This window comes from Rhinolophus sinicus, chromosome 17, assembly GCF_057876585.1.
Source record: "Rhinolophus sinicus isolate RSI-liver-muscle chromosome 17, RSI-T2T, whole genome shotgun sequence".
NCBI lineage: Eukaryota > Metazoa > Chordata > Mammalia > Chiroptera > Rhinolophidae > Rhinolophus > Rhinolophus sinicus.
In genome coordinates, this window is record NC_142517.1 from 13,278,087 (window position 1) to 13,301,107 (window position 23,021).

The 23,021-nt window shown below is 37.2% G+C and overlaps 1 protein-coding gene across 4 annotated transcripts in view; it reads right to left on the minus strand.

Moving 5' to 3' along the window:
• Positions 1-894: 894 nt before the first annotated feature.
• BACH1 (BTB domain and CNC homolog 1) overlaps positions 895-23,021 on the minus strand; it is a 54,826-nt gene continuing 32,699 nt past the window's right edge. For 3 of the 4 annotated variants that reach the window (XM_088794523.1, XM_074326237.2, XM_074326244.2), the window contains exons 2-5: positions 20,829-21,120; positions 16,594-17,937; positions 14,794-15,000; positions 895-4,647 (exon numbers count right to left, since the gene is read on the minus strand). In XM_088794523.1, the coding sequence (XP_088650649.1) occupies positions 4,192-4,647; positions 14,794-15,000; positions 16,594-17,937; positions 20,829-21,062 (2,241 nt within the window). In that variant the 5' untranslated portion in view covers positions 21,063-21,120 and the 3' untranslated portion in view covers positions 895-4,191. The remainder of the gene's footprint in view (positions 4,648-14,793; positions 15,001-16,593; positions 17,938-20,828; positions 21,121-23,021) is intronic. The other variant, XR_002137214.3, reaches the window with a different exon arrangement.

Sequence of the window (23,021 nt, forward strand, 5' to 3'; positions counted from 1 at the left end):
GTAAGATGCTGGGGACACTGGTAACAGGACACTCAATGTCCTGTCCTCATGGAGCTTATAGTCTAGGTCGGGGCCCCTCCCCCACTGGGCCACACCCCCCTTTGTTCCACTCACACACCAGGCTTCCTGGTGCCACGCGGCCTCATCTTCCCACACTAACCTGCACAGAACTCCCAATGCCTGGTGAAACCACATCTCATACTCCCTTCTCCGTTGAGCTCTTGTAGGTATCGCACTGTCGCACACAACTGAGTACTTTCTTACATGTCATCATGACTCCATTGTTGGTCTAGTGAAGGTTTCTCCACCTCAGCAAGCTGACACCCTGAATGGATAATTCCTTGTTGTGAGGGTTGCCCTGTGCATTGTCGGATGTCTGGCAACATCCCTGGCTCTAAGCACTAGACGCCGTATCCTATATCCTGCCCCCACTATTTGTTTGGGTCTCTGGGAATTGCCAAACACCTAGGATGCAAAATCGTCCCCAGTTGGGAATCACTCTTACTAGACCAGAAGACCACATAATAGATTGCCAATAGCTCTGAGCTCAAAGCTTGATTACAAGGGCCTGGTTAGCAGTTGAATATAACATGGTAGAGTTGACTCAGCAGGTAAGTTTTTAAAAATTAGAGACTGATAGACACAGTACCCCCTTAAAAAGCCCTACATCTCCATCCTTAGACTGAAATTTAGTAAATCAGAAAGCTAAAATCTGTGCTTCCTTAAACACCCGAGTGCTGATACTATATATATTTTTCAGGCATATAGGATAATCACATAATGAAAGAGTCCCTCGGAAAAAAATGCCATAGTCATAATGATTACTGATCAAAAGACTAAGATTAGTAAATTCACAGGAGAGGTGAGAAAATGGAAATGGAATGTACAACTCTATTCAATTAGAAGCAATTTTAGGGAATTTTATTTAACTGTTAATTTGTCATCAACATCTAACATTTATAGTTTTGCTACATTTGGATAAGCACATTAAGAAGAAAATGTAAATTAAATACGATGAAAGTTTACTTTTAATGAAACATGATCTTAATAGGATATGGATATATAAATTTAGTGGTTTTATTGCATTGTTAGAAAATTACATTACGAAAGATACAAAAAAAAAATCAATAGATGTTTATTTACAATTAGTATGCCGCTATGGCTTTAAATTTTCATTTACCCAACAGGTTTCAAAGAATAGTTTATTACATGCCTTAATAAAACACTTAAAATATTTACATATTCAAAATAGATGTTTTATAACTGAAAATATTTCACCTGAGAAATCATTATAACATTGCCATTGGTTTGATTTTTTTTTCCAAGTTGTTAACGTGGCTGAGTGTCCACATGCAACCTGTATCATCTACTGCATCAGATGTATTTAATTCCTTATTTAAAACTGGTTAAGCATTAAGCTACAGTAAATTATGTTATAAAATTTACAAATGGAACCAAGATTTATATCCATATTTGCTCTGAATATAACAATTTAACAACAAATTATTTGCTATAGGTGTAGAACTCAAATAATGAAAAAAAAAATTTAAGTAATGTTATTTTACTGAGTTAGACATAACAGCTTTTTAAAAGTCATTAGGCATTGAGAAGGCCAATTCATAAAATAAGGAACAATAATCATGTAAATATGTAATATACAAACTGAAAACAACCTTGTCAAAATTCTGCATGAAGGAAAAGATATACACTGTATACACATAATCCTGTCATTTGTCTCTGGCACCCTCAAAAAAAAAAATCAACTTAAAACAAATTTTCTTAGAAAAAACTTCTTTAGAACTTTAAAATAAGCATAAATGTGTAATGCTATGCAACATACAGAAAATTTTCCCACCTTATCGCCAAAAGATAAAACCTGTTTTATCTTTCTGTCCCTCTTTATTACAACTTGAAAATCATGGAAGTATGAGGTAGTGTAGTTACTTGTATTATACGCTGGCTATTATTATACAAAATATTACACTTGGCCAATAATCAGAGAATACCATTAAAATAAACCCTTAATGCTAAACGATTCTTATGTAGAGAGAAATGTCTTAAAAATCATATTTAAACTCTGGAGACAACTAGGTTTTATCACAAAATAGGAAGTAAGCTTTCAAAGTAGTTATTTACAGTAGCAATTAAAGCAAAAAATCGTGTGACATTTGCACATACACAAACTGGTATGACAAACAGTTGAGTGTACACTGAGGTAGGAAATCAGGATTCCATTGGCCTGTATAAGATTTTACATTTTGTAAACCAGGAAAGTTTTTATATTATTTTGTGTTTTGAAGTTAAAATTTAAAATCACAAGTATCAAAGAAATAGCTACATGGGGATTATATGTGTGTATACAGACACACACACACACACAATTTTTTTATAGTATGGGATGCATTATCATAGAATATCATTCTCCCTGATAAATTACTGAGTGTATTTATAAAAGCCTTTAGAAAATAAACAAGCCCAACTAGTTTTCTCTTATAATAACTAAGTCAGTAACAGAGATAAATACAAACCAATCAAAATATACTAGGACTATCTCCCCCCAACCCGCCCCCTATCAAAAAGGGTAACTAACAATTGACGACTTACTCTGAAAAATTAAGTGTGGTCCCCTATACTCTCACAGCAAAGGCCTACTTGCTTCAGACACATTCCTACACAATGGACAGTCGTCTCCCATATTAGCTACACAGGCCCATCGCTAGATTCAGGATGTGATCTACAAAAGTTTCTCAGGAGTCTGATCTTGATGAAATGAAGTACTTTCTAATCCAAACACCACAAATTACTCCTTTGCAACTATTAAAACTGGGTTCTGCAAATGTTCCTGTGAATGCGAAAGTATGCAATTTTTTGTAATTGTTGAGAAGCTCAACAACTCTCCAACAAGTCTGTAACATGAGACGGGTTAAGAACCACTACAAAATGTTATGGGGTAAGTGCTCAGATTATAAAAACTATACTTTAAAACAGAATTGAATAAACACAAAGACTTATTTTTTAAATGCCCAGGTCAAAATGATTTGTGTGTCCTCATATATCAGATTTGGGGCAGAGAACAAGATTAAATGTGGTTTCCAAATTCAAACCTGCATGTTTGTTGTAGATACATTTTTATCTATCATAATGCTTTTTACAAGTAAACCATAGGATTTCAAAAACAGGATGAGAAATAACTGCCACTCCGACTACACGCAGGCAGTTTTCTCTCCCGGTGACATCTGGGTTTCTTGCACCGGTGAGCGGTGATAGGGGGGCAAACTGCCTTGTGTTTTGGTAAGCTCCAGGATTCTAGGGAGGCTAGGACGACCCTGCCAACGCGCTCACTCATGCCACTGTATCCCAAGTCCCAGTTCTTCTTCCAAAGGGACAAGACTGTCAGGAAACAGAAACATCAGGATGGACTCAGATGTGGTAGAGACTGAAGAGAAAAAAAAAGAGGGAAAATGATACTTATCTGTTGTTTATTCAGCCAGAATTTCTAAAGTCAACAATGAGAAGGAGCAGAAACCTCTACCTTAGGCCAACCGCCTGTCCGTTTCCTAAATATTCCCAACGTGGCTTAGGAGTCAGTGTAGGCCAACCAGTCCCTGGTTTCAGTGAGAGCTGGAGAGTGGAGCTCCAGGATGCAGGCAAGACGATTCCTTTCTTTTTCCACCGCAGTCCTACATAAATATTCCCAGTGGTTGATATCCTACTTCTGAGCAGATCTGAACTCTATCAGCTTCCTTGGGGAGAAGTTTTCTTTCAACCCAGTATACTGCAAAAGGTCAGACTGTTCAACTTTTGCCAGCTACTTCTTTAGTACGCACTATATCTGCAGATGTTTTAAGCTGTTCAACTGTTGTTTGATAGGCTGAAGTTTTCATTCTCATACTTACTTTGAATAAGGGGAAGAGTTATTACTAATAGTTATTACCCTTTAAAACATGAGTTTTTAAAGCTTTACTACATTTTCACGTGGGCTTTTTCCGGTATCCAGGAGCCAAATCATTTCTGCATCTCTTGTGGAGTCAGGAAGAAAAGTCAGGGTTGACTTCACAGGAATTCCCTTAACGGCAAACTACTCAGGGGAAAAAACCAATATTGTTAAGAGACAGATGGCTACGTTAGGCTTTCAAGACAGGTGTCAAAACTTCAGTAGAAAATCAGATGGTTTCCAGGAAGTGAATACGTTTACTCGTCAGTAGTACATTTATCTGTCATCTGCTGACAGAAATCTGAGATGCCTGTGCTCTGCCGACACTGTTCCACAAGCCCTGCTGGTTCAGAGGCTGCAGTGGAAGTTGGCCTTGACCCCTGACCCCGCAAACAGCCAGACTCATTGCTCTTCACACTGGGATAACACGGGCTTTGCTCACCGGCAGGCCTCACAGCCGGAAGCCCCTCAGGTAAACTCAGAATCGATGGCAACACAGGCGCACCATCGGAAGTACTTTTTTCTTTTTCAGAAATTAAAAATGAAAGTGGGCAATCTGATGCTGAGTACTTGGCGAGTATCTGTATTTGCTCTTGACTTAGAGCTGCTTCTTTACAGACTTGCTGACAAAGTCCAGTGAGGTTCTGCTTTGTCTCACCCAGCGTTGACAAAATGTGATCTCTTTCCTTCAGCAAGCTCTCCTTTTCATTTTGCTGTGAAGGCGAGGAAGAGAATACAACAACTTGTGTTTATTAGCTCAGTCAACATTCCTAAGGCGATTACACATTTGTATCTACAGTGTCTTCTCATTCAATAAGACCACATGGAATCCCTTCATTTCAGTTCAATTCAAAACTATGTTAAACACCTCAGGTTCGTAATTCCTCATCCAAAACTCTTAGGCTAGATGTATCCTGGGATTCAGAATTTTTCAGATTTTAGAAATATGGATGCACACATAATTCTTCTAACACAGTCTGGGCAACACCCCACTATCACACACCTCTACATTTCTAAGTAAAACACACCGAAATATCAAGTAATGCATCAAGAAATATCAAAGTAGGGAAAATAAAGACTCAACATAGCCTGATGTCAGTTTGCATCAATTTTTTTTGGCCAAAACAGTAAGTGACAAACTTATGTGGTTTTCAGAGCTTTTTTGGATTTGTGGATTGCAGATAAACAAGTATGGACATGACATTTTGGATAGAATACAACCAAAAAAAGTACAACTGATCCTAACTACTGAGACTCAACTCACTGCAAGATTCTAATAATAACAAACGGCTTTTGGGCATGTGCTTTGTGCCAGATATTGTGCTAAATATTTTCGAATACACAATCTCAGCTATGTAATTCACACAATGACTCTTGACTTAAGCAATATTAAACCCATTTCATAGATGGGACTCAGAGTTTAACATGCCCAGAGTCAGAAAGCTGGTGCATGCGATACTAAAATGTGAAGAATTTGGTAGGGTGGGGTATTTGGGGTTTAATTATTTTTACTGCTATATTATTATTTAACATTTTTATCTCTACAGGAAAGTCTACCCCAGAATTTTTTCAAAAGTTTTCCTGGAGCCTGCATTTCTGTCCACCATCACTTGTTACTACTGACATTATCCCACCTCATCCTTCCTTTTGCACCACTGTACTAGTGAGCTAGGAAATCGAATAATCAAGCTACTTATAAGATTAAGAGCAAATAAATGTTGACAGAAGGTCAAAGGTTTCTCATGTGAAACTTCTGACAGTTTTCTTGGTTTGCGCTCATTGGCAGGTTCTGAACAGCTGAAGTAGCCAGTTAACAGGTGGGTTATTTCACAGTGATCACCTACAATGGCCATCTTTTAAACAGATTCTTTTCAGGAACAAAAATAGCTAAAAGGGTAAAAAGACATTTGCTTTATACAAAAGTACTATTACTGTTTTATATAAGTTTTTCTAAAAAACTGTGTGTAAATCCTAGTATACTAGTTTTTAAGTATTTCAAGGCCATCTAATATTTAAGTACTAAATTTTTTATATTGCAAAGTATTCTCCAACTTGTTCAGATTTTTACACAACTGTTCTGTTTTGAAAAAATAGGTGTAGGTCAATATACTGGGGGGGGCCAAAAAAATGTACACAAGTGGATACTTTAGTCAATGTTGCTCAAGCAGGAGTTCACTGTAATCAGAAGTGTCTGGACGCTGATGGTAGCCACTTTGAGCACCTCTTGTAATTGCAGAAGTCAAACATGACTTGTGTTCATCTTTTGTTATCAGTATATGTTGAGTATTAAAATTTTAATACAGTTATCCTTTCTTAGAATGTGTAGACATTCTCGGACACCCTCTGTATATAGTATATGTACATACAAATAAAACCAAGACCAATGCTCAATAAATACATCTTTTCTTTCAGAAGGTGTGTCAGTTGCAGTCTTCTGATAAAATGAGTTTGCAGGTGCCTGAGGGTGAGAACAGTGCCTACTACTACCTGTCCTACAGATACTATGAAGATTACAAATCTTTTTTACATTCCATAGCTTTAGATAAACATCAATATGATCTTAAATATTCTTACTACTGCTACCCCGCTAAACAAAGGATGACATTACTATCCTCTTTAAGTCTGTCCTATACAAGATGACTTGCTTCTTTACAACTAAAACCAATACAACCCTGAAACTCTACCATGATTACTTCTATAAATCAAAAGCTACCATCTTTTCCTCTGCACTTTAAGCTAACTCCTACACAAATAAGTTTCCAGGAAGTTAGCTGATTTTTCCATTTCACTCTAATTTTAAAACACAGAATTACTTCAATAGCACTCAGTTTAGTAACTGATGGTTAAATAATTCAATTTCATCATTTCATGATATCATCATTAAAGACACCTCCCAAATATTAACCACTGTCCTGTTATTTCTATATTTTAATTTTCTTATAATGCAACTGTATAAACCAGAAGTTTGAAGTGCTGTGGCTTTAAAAATTAATAAAGTTGGTGTTCTGTTACCATACTGCATTTTATGACAACAAAACAAATATACATCCACATTACAACAAATCTACATTTTCATTCAAATATAATAATTTTTAAAAAAATCATTTTAAATGTGACTCACCCAATAAAGATATGGAGTGGAAGAATTTGGTACCAAAAGAGCCAGAAGACAGTGACGATTTATTCTAGGTTAAAGAGTACTCACTACTAGAAAAAAGGTGACTAATAGTTCCCTACAATGTAAAACCTCCGAACAGACAGCTCAGAGAAATATACAAATGGCCCTTAAACTATGAATAAAATGCTCAATTTCACTCATAAAAGATAAAAATAAAAAATACCACAAGAGATCAATTCTCACTATCATAATGGAAAAAACCCAAAAGCTGACAACACTCTTTGCTGAGGTTGTGTGCAGAGAGACACACAAATACTGCGGAGGAAAGGTAAAATGCTAAAACCCCTACCAAGCGGAATTTATTAAGATCTAACAAAATTACATGTGTATTTACCCTTAATACAACAATCCTACTCCTAGGAATCTATCCTAAAGACGCAGCTCCGTAAACATCAAAAACCAATGTACACAGTTATTCAGTGCTGTATCCTAAATGTCCACCAATAAGAAACTGGTCTGGATAAGCTGTGCTACAGCCACAATTAGTATTATGGAGCCTCTTTGAATGGTAACCTCTTTGAATACAGAAAAAAATTTCCTGGCAATCACTTCTTAAGTGAAAATGGTAAAATACAGAACAGTATACATATAGAATAATTCTATGTAGCAGGAATGGTCATAAGAATACACATAAAATATTAACCTGTTTTTAGAAAAGAAACACAAGGGAAAAAATCCAGACTGATAAAACTGATTATCTATTGGAAATAGCTATGAACAAAATATAGGGAGAGGATGGGATCAAGACTTTGCAGTACAGCTTTTTTAAAACACAGTTTTAACTTTTGAACCATACATTCGAAAGTTAAACAAACAAAATATTCAAAAATTAAACAAATAAAAATGTGAACAGTAAATCCTAGTAATAAATATAGAAATTAATTTAATTTATATCAAATTGTTAACATAGACAAAGAATTACTTCAAATAACTTTTAAACTTTAAACTTCAGTTCATGGTATATATTTAAGGACAAAAAAATGGCAAAGAAATCTTAAATTTTACTTAATCTGTTTATTGTTAGTAATAACATTTACATTGTAATTTTGTGACTATTATATATATATATATATATATATATATATATATATATATATATATATTAGTATAAAGCAAAGAGTAAATATATTAATGTAATTGGAAGCCAAGATTATCCCTGTAATGGAAAGATAAAATACAAACATAAAAAAGCAGCAAAGACAAAAAGCTCACATTGCTCCATTTTGATTGGAAATATCTACATGAATTCATGATTTCTAATATACTTTTCGCTTTTATTTATTGAAGCATGAGATACATACTGAATGCACTTATGACTTTACACACACACACACACACACACACACACACACACACACACCCTCTGGTCCCAGCTCTGTCTACTGAAAGGGCCAGAAGGAGCGAAACTCCAGCAGCAAGCACGCTTTCTAAAGTCTAATATCTGCTAAAAGAAACCAGGGAATTTTGGAGAAAGGGGTGATTCCAAACCTTGGGACAAGAGAGATACACGTGAGCCTGTGACTTACTGGTCTAGATGGCACAAAAGCACTACTGGGGCCATGTCAGAGGACACAAGAGCTTGAGGGGGCTCTCCCCATCCAAGTTTGAAAAAATGTCAACATAATAAAGATTAATGACTATTATGGACTCTAAGAAACTTATTTAGAAAAAATTAATCCAGTCCACAGTGACACTAAGGGGAGAGTAAGAGAAGAAAGGAAAGTTCTTTTTAAAGAGGAATACCAATTAAATATAAGTGGAATGACAGAATTTAAAAAAAATCACTATTTTGCAATCCCCATTGTACAGGCTATCAACGTATGCTGAAAACCAAAGGATATAGGAGTATTGGGGAACAGGATATTTGCAAAGTATCTAAGTCACACTCCACAGATTACTGAACAATTACAAAGGCAAAAATATAATTTTGAAAATAATCTGGCAATTTCCAGGTGGATGCCCTGACATGGTGTGCCCCCCACCAAGTGACGCAATATGAAGGGCACACTTTTCAAAAAGTTACTGTCATTAAAAAAAGAGAGACAGAGGACTAGAGGACTTGTTCCAGATTGAGCAACTAAAAAACATCACCAAATGAGTTATGTGATGATTGGACCCTAGTTTGCACACATATGCAAAAAAAGCATACATGTGAAATATATTTGGGGAACAATGAATGTAATCTGAGTAGGGACTATACATAATATTGAGGGTTTGTTAATTTTTTCAGGTATGGTAAGATATGGGGAAAGATATGTGATAAAGACTGCAAGAAGGTCTTTTTTTAGGAGATGCATGTTTAAGCGTTTAAGGGTGAAATGTCATAATGGGGTGGCTTTCAAAGGATTCAGAAAAGAAAAGGAGAGCCATAGAGACAAAAAGGAAAGAAAGTGAGACTGAGCTCAACCAATTGTGGTTAGAAAGAGATCAAGACTGACTGACAGGGACAGAGACAAAGACCGACCAACCGACCGACCAACCAGAGCAGGGAGACACAACAGGCAGAACGAGAGACAAAGACCCACAGAAAGAAAGAAAACACTTATGTGGCAAAATGTTACTAACTGTTGGAATATACATGAGGTGGTTTATTGTATTATTCATTTAACTTTTCTGAAAGCTTGAAGATTTCTAGAATGTGGGGAAAAAAGATGAATCTCAAGAAAAATGAGAACACAGAAACCTGGCTCCCTATGAAACTATACGCATTTTACTGGCAAGGACTATGTCTCAGTTATCTTTGACTTCCTGATAGTACAACATTTAATATGTAGTGACCAGCAGATGTTTATAGAAAAAAGAGAGAACCACTTTTATTGAAAATACAACTACTAATATATATATTGAGCCCTGAATGCACTCTGAGCAGTACAAAAAGCTTTCCATCCTTGATGGCATCTGATCCTTACACCCATCCTGAGGGAGACACTGTTCTATCCCCTATTATCGATAAGGGATTGTGGGTATTGGAGGTATTTCCCCAGGCCACAAATCTCCCAAGTGGCCAAGCAGAATTTCCAGGTGTTTGATTCCCAAGCCTCTATCTGACCTCTATGTTCTAGTGCAGAAGGTTCCCAAACTTTAATATGCATAATAAAAATGTACCCTGGAAACTTTTATAAAATGCATGTTCCTGGGTCCCTCCCACAGGTCTGGGATGGGACTAAGGAATGTGTATTTTAATGGAGCATCTCCAGATAACTTTGATGCCAACAGTACACATACCACATTTCAAGATGTGCTGCTCAAGGGCGCCACAGAGTGGCAGAGGTCGGGTTCCAGAAGGGCCCGTGGGCGTGTTTAGAGATGGCAGTGTGCATGTGGGTAGAGCAGCCAGTAGGATGCGACTAAAACAGGTTTGTTTTTAATAAAATAATACCATCTTCACCACAAAATGCAAAACACTGAAGACAAATGAGGTCGTTTTATTCTTATATCATCACTATGGACAAAAGCAATGAAACAAAATGGTGTCTGAACACTGAGTTCAAGTGCTTTGTGAATATTCTGATTTCTGATCCCTTATATGTTGATTTCAATCAATATTTGACACCTTCTAAGAGAAATGTATTTTGTAATTTAATTTTTTCTCTTTAAAAAGCAAGGTTCCCTTCATTTCAGGTTTCCTTTGTTTGAGGATTAAATGGTATTAGAGACATGTATTTTCGAACTTTGAGTTATCCTTTCAGAAAAGAATAAACACGGAGCTTGTAAAGAATCCTACAAAGACAAGAGCTTTGTAAGCCAAACATGAAACAGAAGTTGAATGATTCGTGAACTTTGTTCAAGGCCTTATATTTTCAATCTTTAGTGAAAACAATGCTGAATTAATGCCTAACCTCTAACATACTAGCAAATTCGAAATAAATGTTAAAAGTCATTACCATTAATTTATCCACCAAATAAATAAACACCTTTCCCTTTCTTCAAAGGTCCTATTTAGACTCTGACAGAACTTTTGTTGAAAAATACAACTCATTAATTTATTGAATTTGAACTAAGGTCTCCCTTTGCTTTCCCAGCACATTAAGACTATAAAAGTGTCTTTTATATATGATAATTATCCTCTTGACCCACCTTGAAGACATTTTGGAATCATTATACTCACTGTAATCAAAACATGTTTTTTCATGTGCTAATCCACCTATAGCCTATTACAGCTATTTACTCTTAGGATCAACTGCAAAAAGTTTACAGCCAACAGCCAGACCAGTTTACTAATATATGGGGCCCTTTGCCTGAATATTACCAGACTATGACAATATATACTGTGAATTTATTTATATGTTAACCTAATCAATCATTGGCTATATATAATAAAAATGTTTATGAAACAAGTCATTTCCCTTAAATAGGTTTGCTAAAATCCCACCCAGACTATAAAGACCAGGAAATACTGCTTGTCTCCATAAAGTGACATCTCAATTACAAAAAAACAGAAAACAAATAGAATATCCATCACACTCCTCCACACTCTCAATTCTCCACACTCCTAAATACAAACCTGTGGTAGAAGCATGGCTGTAACTGCTGTTGGTCCTTCTCTTTACAAAAGACAAGATCCATAGCGTCACTCAATCACCAGGGTCTACGTTCTAAGTAAACTTTCTAATGTAATAAATATCTTAAGCATCAAATTCTTTTACTTCTAGGAAAAGAGGAAAAGGTCCAGCTTTCTTATCTTCATAAGCCAGTAAGGCTATCCTTACATCCTTATAAGCTTAGTTTCATCTGAGAGAGACATCTGTAGCAGGACTGCAATTTATAATATGCCCCTTCTACTCTGCAACCGTAGTGGCCTGTGTACCCCACTAGGGCAGACAGCAGTGGGAAGGGCTGCGCAGAGAGTTCAAAGAAGCTGAAACACAAGTCACTCTGACAAAAGAATGCTAATATGTCTTCTTCGAGGACATTTGGAAGAGGAGAGACTGCGCTGAGCTCAGACTGGGGCACATCTGGGTGAACAGATCCTGCTGTGCTATCTGCACTGCCTGCCCAGAAGGGGGGCTCTTGCAAGCCACGTTTCTGCTGTCTGTCCCTGCTCTCTAGTCACAGAAGAGGACACCCGAGCCAAAACAAGCCAGCCAGATGCTCTCCTCCTTGGGAATTTAGAACTGAATTTATAAGTGTTAGTCAATACCTACGTGGACTAACTAATTTATTGAACTGACTAAAACTGTAGTTTCCCTCTGGACTCGTCCCCGGAGGAGAGTGAAGCTACTAAGGATCTGCGCTGCCATCACTCTGGCCACACACACACGTAGACACACAAAGCCATCCTGTGGTGTGGACGATGAGCAGGTGCAGAGATGAGCTGACAGAGGATTCTCTGGGTTCCTGGCAGGTTCCCACTTCTGTGGTCGATGCTATTTATGAGGCCTGGCTCCATTCTTTGGCTTCTAAATTAGACACACCTAGATCCTTACAACAAATTCACTCATTCATTCATTCATTCATTCACATGGCTTCTGTTGCTTGTAGCCGAAGAGTCCAAATTAATACAATAGGTAAACAGGATACTAACCACTCTCATTTTTTTATTTCATAAAAACTGCTGGGAAACCAAATATTCCTTTGTATTGGAAACTGACCAACAGTTATTCCATTGACCGTATGAAAGGAACCTTATTATAATGAGAGAGGCAATTTAAGGGTGAGGTCCAAACTCAAATTTTACAGTTTAGACAAGAGATACGTATTAAGAAAGACGCAATTAAGGAGATGAAACTGAAAACTGATAAATAATAGTATGGCAATAATAATAAGAAAACTCTTACCCACTCTATAGAGTAAGAACTAGTATGATCCCATTTTATAGATGAGAAACTTGAGGGACTAAGAAATTAAATAGCCTGCCCAAAGTTACAAAGTGCCACAGATGTGTCTGAGTCAGAATTCCATACTTTTCACCACTGTATCTCCCACCCCTCTTTCTGTTGAAGCAAAGGCAGAGAGAGCAGAAAGTCCAAAGAAAGCAGCAAGACCTCTTCATCCTAGATATCTGAAAGTCAGTAAAAACATCAACTGTCTAGCAATCCAATACCTGACTTCAATCAAAAAAATATGCATAAGACCTATGAGCCAGGAAACAGAATAGTTCTAAAGGGTAATAGCTACTCCCAACATATTTGCTTCGTATCCATGTATAAAATAAAGTTACTGATGAAACAAACGTCATCAACCTGAAGGTTTAGTTTTGTTTTCATTTCTGTTTTTAGGAGAGGAAGAAAACTGGATAAATTCTACCTACAGCTATAAATTATCACCAACTGAGGGAGAAAGAAGTATAAGGAGCATATCCAAGAACTGTAATAGCATAATTTCATGTAGATTTCAAATAGCTCTACATGACCCAAAAGTCTAAAAAGCATCTCTGTAGTAAAGTATGGAATAACTAAAGGTAAAATGATATACTCTAACGGCAAGGGTTTAATTCAAAGTTGGATAATAAGAGAGAATACAAGTGCTTACAGGTATGGACAGGTATACACACCCTCAAAATACTGGGTAAATATTACTGAATTTGTAACTTTTCTTCTTTGATTCTAGCCACTTTAATCATGCGGCAATATCACGTAGGTTTTTTATATGTCTCATTCCTCCATTTGTAAAACATCTGGTTTCTCTTTCATCTTTGTATACAGCTATGCTTCATCTTTTTATATAGTTATATGTCTTCATCTTTTTGCATAATTAACGTATATACAAAGTACATAAATATTTTTTTTTTTTCCACTGTTTTGAAAGTACATAAAGGCCTGGTTTTCTTTTTCTAAATTGTTTCTGTTTAACTGCTATTCATAGCTAGATTGTTCATGCTTGAAGACTGGCTACAACCACAATTTTAAACTTTCACCAATAATTAACAAAGACCCAAAACTGAACATTCAAGGAATGTCTTTACTACTTCCAGGTACAGTTTCCCTACTGTCTCTAACCATGTTTTTAGCATTAGCGGGTCTGCACTCACAGTTGTCTTTTTTCATACAATGTTTCCTTCCACCAAACACCACTAGGGGAACATAGAAACACGGGTGCAAATTAATCCATTTTTCAGTTAATTTGTGTTTTGTAAGAGTCAATTAAGTAATAAGCATTCTTCACACTTAGAGTTTCATTAGATCTTAAAATTTTCCATTCATATCGGCATGTGAACTTTTTCCTTTAATGAAAGATCCAAATTGGTCTGTTTGCTTTGGTACCAACCAAAACAAGTTATTCAAGTCTACAGTTTACTTAAACTAACAACTGGACCATTAACTTTTATAGACACCAAACACAACACAAAGAGATTCAAGTGCTTTATAATTTCTTTAATCTTTACTCAACCACTAAGAATTAGGTAGATAGTAAAATTATCCTTAATTTGTAAATCATTAAAAAAAAAACCACCCAGAAATAATTCTTTTCACATACTATATAGCCTATGATGCTAAATATATAGCATACTCACGTAAGTAAAATAGTCTATGAACACCCCCATTTTTTTTATGTCCTAAGTTTTCTGGAAATGTCATACAATTTAATTTCTTAAAATGGTAACTGGTACATTTTTAAATTAATGTATAATCGAGCATTATAATCTGATTTAGAAATTGAAATAGCTATTTCCTCTACAAAAAAAAAAAGAATGAATGAGTGTGGTGGAATTTAATTAAAAAAGAAACTCATATATACTTACCAGCTTCTCAATTTCTGATTCAAGATTCTGTATGCAGTCAAGCTTTCTCTTGCGACAGCGCTGTGCAGCAATTCTGTTTTTACTTCTTCTACGAATATCATGGATACAATCCAGTTGTTCTGGAGTCAGCTTGTGCATTTTCAACAAGGATTGAAAATCATTTCGAGAGAGTGAAATAATTCGTTGTGCATTAAATGGCAGTTTTACCTAGAATATGAAATAAACATTAGTAATTATCACTGTATTTTGTAGTGATATCTAAATAAGAAGAGGAAGATATACATCTTTGTTTTCCACAGAACTTCATTTAGACTTTAAAAAAAAAAAAAGACTTCTATTCCCAATTTCTATACAAGCCCTAATCCAGGTTTCTAGTCTGTTTTAGGGAGGGTTCAGAAAACAAATAAATTGAAGAGCAGGTATTTTATCAGCAAATCAAACACATTAACACAAATACAAGTATATTTAAAATGAAAAAAACAGAATTTATTTTACTAGGGCATGTTAATACCCTAGGGCATCTTTACGCCTCTTTCTAAAGTGATTTTACCCAAACCAAAAAAAAAAATCTATTTTATTCTTTGATTTATATTACTGTGTAACTCTGACTTAATACTGGTATAATTATGCTACTACTTCTAAAGCATTTCAAAAAATTTATTTTTCTGTCAGGAAATGGTAGTTTCACATAACATTTTAAAAGCTACGCCAATATAGAATTCACTTGCCAATGTAGAAATGATTAGAAAAACCTTATGAATTATTTAAATTCACTTGCGACATACATAAATTTGGAAAAAAGATACATTTTTAATGACAAAACTGTGGGACAGTTTCATTATAATGATCAAAAATGCAAATAAAACACTGGTCAGTTTCTCTGGCCGCCTACTTAGTTTGCTATAAAAATTAAACAGAATGTTTTAAAATTTCTTAAATGTTTTACTTTTAACATTCTTTTCATAGTTGCAAACACTAGATTTATAAATGTCATATACAAATCTATAGAGCTAACTCATGCATATATTACTTCTTAAATTAAATCACCAATCCCCTTCCTCCAAAGCCCAGGAGAAAAATCCCTCTTTAAACCTATGTCTTCCAACAGGTATAAAACTAAAGAAAATGATAAAGAACTCACAAGCCCTTATTATTACTGAAATTATGGTTAACAATTTACAAAAAAAAAGGCTATCAAACACAAACATGTGTGCCCGAAGTACACAGATCAAAATGGTAATGATTAATACCATACAACTACATGCACCACATGCTAAATTAAGATATTCATTAATAGCTTAAACAATTAAGGGAAAATAAGAAAAAAATCATAGCTATGAAGACCTAATGTAAAGAAATTCTGCATTAGAAGCCACATTCCTACAACTAGTCCCTGCTAGGTCACTGCCAAGTGACTAGTCCTAGGTCTAGAGATCCATGTGGCAATGAAAGAGATGGAATATATGCTACATTTTTCCGGGAGTTACCATGTCATGATCACAGAATCATTCCTCTTTTCCCCCTTGGGGCACAGCATTTGACATAAACAGCCAGTTAAACAGCCAGTGTGTGACTCCTTGCCATGGGCACACGTGCTTGAAATATATGAGCACAGAAGTCGGTAACTGCATCCCACTCTTTCAGCACTGATCACATGGTTCGATAACTAACCGGAATGGGCTTCCTCTTCCCTGCCTGAGCCTGTCCACTTCCCGAGTGGTGCAAAGGCGCTGACACACAGTGAATGCGAACCAATGGTGGTAAAGCAATGACTTAACAATGCACTCATGTTCCCCTCACCTCACATTCTTGTTCTCTGGCTGAACATGGTTCACTGTCGCCTTCAGTATCTGTCTCCGAGTCGTCACCCAAGCTAATCACACAAGCATATGGACAAGGTTCCTGCTGTGGTTCTGAAACATAATCATCACTTCCAGTCTCCAAGTTGCTTGAACAGCCTTCAGTACTCAGAGTACTTATAAAAGGGCAGTTGACAGAGCTTAACGTTGCGAAAGTCCTCTGGCCCGGTTCTGGGCTCTCGCTAATCCTGATACCTAACCAGGGACACTCAGACCGTTTCTGGGAGTAGATTGGTTCTGAACCATCTTTGGCCACGGCAGGTGATAACTGCATTTGGCAAGGAGAGTCGGTGCTGCAAATGTCACTCCAGAAGCCTTTTGCGAGGTGTTCTGCCACTTCCCGTTCCACACTACTCCGATCGCTAGAGGCAAGACTACTGTCTTCCCTGGGGCCAGAGTCGGATTTCAAATGTAAATCTTGACTTTCACCAAACGTTTTCTCTTCTCCAACATCTGGACCTGACAAAGGCTTTTCTGTTAACACTGCTGTGTTTTGCATACCAGTAAAATTCAAGTCACCATATTGGTCGTACGTGTGTAGAAGAGACAGAGAGTAGAGTCCATGAGGGTCTGTAGAAGAATTGGGGGTGAAAGGAGTCCCTTCTGTTTTTTCGGATGGGCACTGAGAAGCAGGATCTTGCTTGGCTTCTTCATGTTCCAATGTTAACTTACTTGCTTCACATTTTAGAATCACCTGCAGATCTGCACAGTCCTGGATTCCTCCCAGACACTCATGTTCAGATGTCTCACTCGGATGAACAGACGAAGTGTGAACATCTTTGACACCAGTTTCCACAGTACGGACTCTGTCAGTTCCAAACGCCTTCTGGAATTTTCTGTATTTGGGGCATAAAGATGGCAGAGCCAGAGCAGCATCCTTTTCTAAGCACATGGACTCACATGTTTGGCTGGCACTGTCCTGTAAAGGAGGTGATGGTTTTGCATTTCCTTGATACCTGCGGAGTTTACACTGAGGAGTCTGCACATTTTTATTTTCCAAAAATTCCTCCACTTCATCAATTTCTAAATCCCTCCGGTCCAAAAGGGAAAATTTAAGGTCTGTTTTCTGACAGTGTGATGGGAAGCACTTTTTTCTTGGGCATTCTTGCTGGTCTGCAGTGGAGTCCAAAAACTTAAATTTGAGAAACTGAAAGCAGGATTCCTCAATATCGTGTACACCTAAGAACTCCACACACTTGCACACTTCATCCACGTTGTCCTTACTTAAAAAGAGTTTAGCAGTGTAGGCGAACTGAATTAAAGGCTCGAATCCTTTAACTGTCACCTGTTAATATATAAAAAAATAAATAAAATAAAATGCATCACTTGAAAGCTGTCTTAATAGATAAATATAAAAGAAGTAGAAGGGGAATGGGATGAATAACTTATTTGTATAATTACAGAGTAGGTATTTTAATTTGGTAAGTAAAGCTAAGGGAGGCTGGAAAAGCATGTTTATCACACCCTATTCACGGGAACTGTACCTTCTTCTTACTGACACATGAATTATGGCTTACTCACGAGATAAATTTGGACATAAACATTATCATAGTTTCCCCACATCAGCTGAAATAATCTATGAAACAAAGCAGGATGGACACAACTTGTAACACATACAAAGTCAAGTGCAGGTGCCTGTTGCCAGCCCAGCTCCACGAGACCACTATGTTCCAAACTCCAACTGCTATAAACTACAAAAGGGAAATTTTTAAGGATAAAAAGCAATGTCTCTAAAGCACTTAAAGTAGTCCCGGTCCATGGAAAATGCACAGTAAATGGTAAAATGCCAAAAATTTCTAATAAAAATTTTAAAGACTCAGAAGATCTAAAATGTGACCACAGTGAAATTTTAAACATCATGCCTAGCACTGTTTCAGCAAAGATTCATGGACTCCAGGTAACAAACCCTGTAAGTGGAAACTTGTACTTTTACATGGAACTTGCCTCTGCAAAGTGAGGGGCAATGGAACATACAAAGGGCAAAGAAAGCCTTGTCCTGGGTTAAAAATACAAAATCAATTTTAAAACAGAGTACCTATAAGAGTGATCAAGATATTATAATTTTTGTGATCTTCTTAAAAATATTCTAAACTGTGCATACTTAATTTTTAAATGGATTAAAATAAAAAACAGTGACAACACCAAATACTGGTGAGAATGCGGAGAAACTCGATCACTCATATACTGCTGATGGGAATGTAAAATGTGCAGCCACTTTGAGAAAGAGTCCGGTAGTTTCTTATAAAACTAAACATGCAATTACCATATGTCCCAACAATTACACTCCTGCTCTTTAATCCCAGAGAAATGAAAACTAATGTTCATACAAAAACCTATGCACACATAAAATGTTCATAGCAACTTTGTAACAGTGCAAAATTGGAATTAGCCTGATTTCCTTCAATAGGTGAATACTTAAATAAAAATTGGTACATCCATTCCATGAAATACTACTTGACAATAAAAAGGCTCGAACTATTGATACACACAACTTGGATGAATCTCAAAAGAAATAAGGGTAAGTGTAAATGGAAAAAAGCCAATCTCAGAAGGTCACATACTGTATGCCTGCAATTACATAACATTTTGAAATGACAACTTTAGAAAAGGAGGACAGATCAGTGGTTGCCAGGGTGAGGGATGGAAGGTGGGAAGGAAGTGGGTGTGATTACAAAAGGGCAACACAAGGGATCTTTGGGTGTTGGAACTGTTCAGTATCTTGAAGAGGTGGTGGATTCATGGACCTGCACAGGGGACAAAACTGTACAGAACTTCACACACACACACACACACACACACACACACTTAATACAAGTAAAACCAGGGAAAACTGAATAAGATGGGCAGACTATATTAATGTCAATATCCTGGTGGTGATATTCTACTATCTTTTTGCAAAATGTTACCACTGGAAGAAACTAGACAAAGTGTACAAGGGAGCTCTCTGCATTTTCTGAATTTCAATTAATTTTTTAAAAATAAGTTAAAATAACCAAAAAAAGGCTTTTAAGATAGTGAGTTAGTTACAAAAAGATATTTTCAATCTGCCACTATAATGAGACACTTTAAATATTTGAGAACTTATAGGATTTGCACTCAAATTATAATGAATGCATATATACACCTTTTCTCCCATACTCATGAATGAAACTTTAATCTACTTAGAAAGTCTTATTAAGTAATTTGAAAACATAGACCACACGAAGTATATGTCCATTACCATGCGCAAAGCTACATTTTAGGAACAATGGCTAACCTATCATTGGCCTTCCTGGTCACTTTCTTGTTATTGTATTACTCGCTCCGACCTCTACCACAGAACTGACAATCTGTTGATTCCCCAACCTGCAAATACGATTTCATGGAAGTATGCATGGCCAACGTGGCCTTCGTATCCATCACAGGGCAGCCCACACAAGCCTGCTGTACACAAAGAAGTCCTATATACTTTCTCCAAATTCCTCTTAACAAATTCTAATTTGTGTCCCAATGCCACAAGGCTCAACGCTGTTCCAGTGTCAGTTACTAACTAACCAACCAAAATAAGCTGTTCTAATACAGGTCAGTGTAACCAGCATTCCCCAGCCCAAAGAGAGGTCTCTTGGAGGCAGGACGTTAATAAGGACCCAAATGTTTAGGTGCTTGAGCTCCACACCAGGCTGGTGGAAAAAGATGTGTAAAAACAGCACTCTATAAATATAGCATAGAACCATCTTTTTTCTACCAATGCACAGACACATCTTCAAGAAAGAACAAAGAGGAGAGAAAGAGCACAGTTATGGAGCACCTACTTTCCACGAGGCCATGTCTTGGGGTGTAACTTATATAACCCTAAACCCCCAGTTTTCCATCACAGGAAAAGGTCCAAAGGGAGAGAATGGCACACAGGCTGCCTCTCCAAGCATGACCTCTCCACATGTCCTAACAGTGGGTCAAGTAATTTAACTGCTCGATAAACACTTTGAACTAACATTCAAAATTAATAATTTTACATGTAAGAGGTCATACTTTTATTTTTAAAAAGCTAAAGAAATGTGTCATTCCAGAACCTGCAAACTGCTCCTGAGCCGCATGACAAGGAGACTGTTTTATTTTTAACTTAATAAACCGTAAGAGATTTAACTAAGTTACATTAAATTAAAATCAGGGTGATTCTGGAAGGCACAGGCCTCTCACCTCTTCTGGTAGAGTAACGTGCAGCTCTGTGTCGGCCTGGCCTACGATTCTCGAGTGGAAGTAGCTGCTGCATGCTGCCAGCACAGACCGGTGCGCTCGGAACGGCTGGCCCTGCACGAGCACGGTGATGTCACACAGCACGTCCTTCTTCCGCTGGTCGTTGAGGCTGAGCAGCACGTTGGCGCTGTGCAGCGAAGACTCATAGGCAAACACCGGGTTCTCACTCAGAGACATTCTGCGTGACAAGTGGTGCTGGGCAGCTCAGTGAAAGCATGCTTCTAATTGTTTTCACCTGCAAAGACACACAGGCAAGATTTCGTTTCAGTAAAATCTTGTTAAAACTGTTTTCAAAAATGACAGTATCAAATATAAATTAAAATACTCATCACCAAAACAAAAATGAAAACAAAAGCCTCTAGAGAATCAAGGAGCATTTATTCAATTTACCTCATTTTAAAGGGGGTCTTGATAGTTTTTCTAACTAATTTTAGGGAAAAAGTGCTCAGGGTGGGGGAGGAAAGAAGCTTTTGAACCAAGGATTAGTGGCTCTCTGAAAGACACTTCATACTGAGAAAACACCTACAATGAGCAAGTAAATGGGGCCAGGAAATTTCTGGGTGGCGCCCCATTCCTGTTGCTTTAAGATGGTAATGGGGTGTGTGTGGGTCCTGGATGGTTGCGGTTTGGAATGGCACTGAAGAGTGCAGCAGCCATGTGGTGTCCCACCATTCTCCATGCCCCAGGACCCAATGCGCGACAGCTAGTAGGGGGCCTTGGTGCTTCCTGACAAGGGATACATTCTACAAAAGGTCAGTTTCCTCCAACACAAAGAAGCAAAGGACTTCCTTGAGAAAAAGGCTGAAACTTGCCACATCAGATCTTACTAATGAGTCTTTGTATGTAACAAGTCTCACCTTATACTACAAAATGTGGGCAATGAGTACAAGTACCTCACCATTCGGAACGTGGATTACTACCATGTTTCCCCCCAAATACGACCTAACCGGCAAAGAAGCCCTCGCATGATTTTTCAGGATGACATCCCATGAACATAAGCCCCAGTGCGTCTTTTGTAGCAAAAATTAATATAAGACTCGGTCTTATTTTGGGGGAAACACAGTATGCATAGAAACTCTTGGTTTTCTCAAAATGTGAAATCGTAAGAGAAAGTTATCAAAAATGCGTATTTTTAAAAATATAAACATATAGCAGCCTCCCAACACTTTTTGATTACATACACACTACCTGCAAAAAAAGGAGCTTGTATGTACAAGTAATACATATATGTAAGTTTGTCTATACATTTCAGAAATGCACTATTCTTACATATTACATATGTTTTAAAGCACGCCGAGGCTGAAAGTAAGAGATGAGAAGCTCTAATATTTTCCTCTAGGCCCCAATGGCTAGTGGGCACCCCAAGTTGTGTCGTGCACCCCACTATGGCGTGCTGATCACGCTGAGGGAAGCTGACGGGCTCCTCCCAGGTATCATTTCTGTGCTGTTCACTTTTGTTCTGACGCCTTACTACCTGAAACACGAAGGTCCTCAAATATTCAGTGACTGAAAAAAACTGTTACTATTTTCCGATTCACTACACTCCAAGTATAAATGAAAGGAGAAATAAGGACTACCAAAGTTCAGACAGACCAGGCCCAGATCATGGCTGAATTCCACCTCAAAGACAGGCTGTTGTAGTCACAAACACATGAACTGCATCTAAAAACTCTATTCTACTTGTGTGTTTATTTTTAAAGTGTTTGACATAGCTGAAATGTTAAGTTCCTCAGAAGTAGTCAACGAAAATAAAATCTCTCATTAAGTGCTTAAACTGTACCCGACTTAGATCACAACCTATTATTTACTGATTCAGCATACCACGTGAAATCAGGGCAACTTCAAAATTATGTACTAGAACTAACTCAATGTTTGGGGTGTGACCATATGAAAGAGCCGTAACTGGTCTTAATATTTCAGTTATCAACACAAGGAATTAGTGTTAGCAACAGTATGGAAGAACCATCATTCAAAGAAATGATGTACCTTGTGCGCGTGGTAACACACAGACCACTGCCCTCCTCTTTCTCTAAGACTGTCACCATCCCCAGCCAAGCAGGACTCAACAGCTGACCACATGCCTTACTACTGTGTTTCCCCGAAAATAAGACCGGGTTTTATATTAATTTTTGCTCC